We start from the raw sequence: 3468 nt of genomic DNA on the forward strand, positions 1-3468 counted from the left end.
ATTGGCTCCTTTATCGATGCACAGTTTGGCGACATCTTTGTGGCCTGAAAAATAGTACAGACCAATGAAAAAGATCAAACCAATTTATTATTTAGTGTAAATAAATATTCAAAATTACCATTCTTGGCAGCTAAATGAAGAGCTGTCCGATTACCATAGTCTTTAACATCAACTTTGGCTCCATTGCTGATAAGCTTTTTAGCGACATCCTTGCGTCCTGAAAAGTTACACCAGTCAATGAATAAGATCAAACTAATTTCTTATTTATGAAGATATTCAAAACTACCATTCTCAGTAGCTAAATGAAGAGGTGTCTGATGAAGGTAATCTTCAGAATTAACATTGGCTCCTTTCGTGATGAGAAATTCAACGACATCCTTGGAACCTGCAAAAGAACACCGATCAATGAACAAAATCCAACAAATCTCTTGTTTTGTGAAAATAAATGTGCAACATTACCATTCATAGCAGCCAAATGAAGAGGTTTGCGCTGATGATTGTCTGTCAAATCAACTTCCGCTCCTCTCACAATTAGCTTTTTAACGTCCTTCAAATTACCTGAAACAGATCAATGAAATATATTCAATCAATTTCCGATTTGGTGAGCCTAGTTTTCCAGAGCTACCACTCTCAGCAGCGAGATGAAGAGCTGCTCGGCCGCTTTCGTCTTTTTTGTTCACTAAAAATTGAAAGAAAAAAAATGGATCAGTGAAGTGTATCAAAGGAAAATGTCTTACATCCGTGAGATGAACTTTTCCACACGTTCTTGTCTAAAATGATAGGGAAATGAGTGTTCAGTTATTTGGAGGACTTCTTCAATTCCACAGTAAAAATAAGGTATCCTATGTCGAGAAACCATAAAATAAGCTTATATTTGGCCTATTTTTAAAAATATAAATCCCGAATTCAGCCAGAAAATTTTTCTTTTTCTTTTATTGAAGCGAATATTTCACGTTACACTTTTGAAAAAAACAATTCCGTATTGGTGTAGTATTCGGAAAAAAACAACAATACCGTCAGAGACAAATGCTCATTTCGAACTGATAATTACTTGATAGAGAATACGAATATCACAATGACGATTGGAATGGATGATTCAACGCGTTGTTTTTTTCTTAATCTAATTATACGTGAAACGAATGTTAAATGTAATGTTACATTTTGTATTTTCCAAAATGCAACAAATTCGTCACGAATGGTTTGAATCAATTGAGTTTTGCTTATTTTGGCCTGGATTCTTTGTTAGATTGATGGAAAACGCATCAAACGGTGCTTTGTATGTCGAATAGTGAGAATGAAACATTGAAAAGAAATTTAGCTTCAATCTTACCTTGTGTCATGGCTCCCATTGCTTTGTCAAACAATCCACCACCACCACCACATTCAATTTGCTTCAAGTTGAAAAATAGGAACGCATATATGGTACTTAGTTTGGAATGACCAAATTGAATGAATTGAAATGTAAAATTAATGGATTTTTGAGACAAAAAAAAACATTTGCCAATATAAAATTGATATTGCTTTAAATTTGGGGTAGTGAATCGCGTGGTATTTTTTTGGTTTTCCTTCGTTTTCGAAAAGTCAATTTGTATGAAAAATGAAAAAATACTCTTCATGTCATCGATCGACACAATACAAAAAATATACAGAAAAATTTGTAAGTTACCATGAATTGGTCTCCCAAAACCGCAACCAGAACCAAACAAACTAAACGGAGAGAAAATATTGATTAAAAGACAATGAGCGACTGAAATCTCAAGTATTGTCAAAAATGAAAATTAAAAAAAATGATGGAAAAAAGAACTAAGAAGAGACTCACCCATCAATTGCTTAGACATGTTTAAAGTCAAATCACTTGAACAATAACTAAATTTCCAAGATTTAGCAAAACAAAACTCCTTACGACTGAAATCGAAAACAAATTATTTGAAAACATGTTTTTAATTCGAGCTTCTGGTGTCAATTTCCGCGTTTTGTTATTTTGACAGGTGCAAATGTTTGGATATGTTAATGAACTCGTATTGACGCAAGGGAAATTGCGCATGCAAACCACATGAGTAACACATTTTTCTGGCTGATTTCAAAAACAAAATATTTTTAGACAATTTGTTCCTCATTGGAGCTTGTGGTTCCTAGTTATGAAAAATTCCAGGCGAATAATGACTTCATTTATAATCAAAACACCTGCACCTGTGTATTCCAACCACCAATAATTGGAAAAATTAACAAAACGCTAGAATTGACGCGAGAAGTTCGAATTAAAAACATGTTTTCAAATAATTTGTTTTCGAATTCAGTCGTAAGCAATTTTGTTTTCTTGTACGTGTCATAATATCATGCAAAGTCGATTTTTAAATCGAATATTTGCGTTTAGAGCTCCTGAAACACTGCACAAATAGTAATTTGGCCATTTGTAAGACATGATGAAATTTTGGTCTCGTCGTTTTTGACAATCGAAACAAGCTTCACAATTTAAGTTGTCTCACTTTTGCTCGCAACTTTATTTGTCTCGTTTTTGCTCTAAGATTTTTCCGTCTCAGTTATGGATAAAGAGCTCATAAGTTGTTCTCTTTTTCTATGGGTGTCATATGTTATATACGAAAATAGATTTGCTGCATTGTCCAATACGAGAAATGTTTTCGGTAGCAACGCCTTCGATTTCAAATGTACGAATGTACAAGTGAAACACAATTGATTTTGATTATGAATTTCAGTCGGCGACATTATCCGTATGTTCAAGTAAAATGAATTGAAAAAAAATTCACTTCCGCAAAGCGTGACGGTTAACAGAGGTGACGGATAATGGGAGGACGGATAATCGAGGTTCCACTGTATACTTTTTCGCGTAGCGCGAATAAAGCCGCGAATAAAGCGATCCGCCCAATTTCATTGAAACAAGTGGTACTTTTCTGTTAGAGTATTGTGGGAAGATGTTAATTTTATGGATTTCTGCAGTGCACAAGAAAAAAAGTTGTTTGTACGGTGGGCTCTTGGTCTACAAATCTCAGCAAGATTCGGAGATACTGCAACAAGCCGTCGACAAACTTAAGCATTGGTGTGATGTGAACCTGCTGCACTTTAACCTCAAGAAATGTACAGTGCTATCTACAAGAAACGTCAGCATTTGGAAACAAACTACACCTATGGCGACCACACCTTTGACAAAGTGACTGAACACAAGGACTTGGGTGTTCTAATTGACAGAAAGCCATCATTTGCCAAACATATTGACATGGTCACTTCAAACATGTGTTTTAAGATCGCTGAGCATCTCAGCATTTCGTAAGGCACGGATATATCCGAGCATATCGACGACGCATACTGTATAATACAGTGGCGTGTGTTGCTACGTGCAGCCGCAACGACTCGACCGAAGTGTGTTCAGTTGATGTGGCTGCACGCAGCAACAACATACACATTCCGGTCGAGTCGTTGCGGCTGCGCGTAGCAACGCACGCCACTGTATGC

The 3468-nt window shown here is 35.9% G+C and overlaps 1 protein-coding gene across 1 annotated transcript in view; it reads right to left on the reverse strand.

Annotated features, from left to right (window-relative positions):
* The window catches only part of LOC129575143 (ankyrin repeat, PH and SEC7 domain containing protein secG-like), a 2651-nt gene extending 796 nt beyond the window's left edge, over positions 1–1855 (reverse strand). Inside the window, exons 1-7 of the mRNA XM_055458081.1 lie at positions 1820–1855; positions 1667–1707; positions 1331–1391; positions 626–679; positions 460–558; positions 287–385; positions 119–217 (exon numbers count right to left, since the gene is read on the reverse strand). Of these exons, the coding sequence (XP_055314056.1) occupies positions 119–217; positions 287–385; positions 460–558; positions 626–679; positions 1331–1391; positions 1667–1707; positions 1820–1838 (472 nt within the window). The 5' untranslated portion in view covers positions 1839–1855. The remainder of the gene's footprint in view (positions 1–118; positions 218–286; positions 386–459; positions 559–625; positions 680–1330; positions 1392–1666; positions 1708–1819) is intronic.
* Positions 1856–3468: the final 1613 nt, after the last annotated feature.

The sequence above is a fragment of the Sitodiplosis mosellana genome, unplaced genomic scaffold (genome assembly GCF_009176505.1).
Source record: "Sitodiplosis mosellana isolate CC-2019 unplaced genomic scaffold, AAFC_SMos_1.0 Smas_scaffold_6166, whole genome shotgun sequence".
NCBI lineage: Eukaryota > Metazoa > Arthropoda > Insecta > Diptera > Cecidomyiidae > Sitodiplosis > Sitodiplosis mosellana.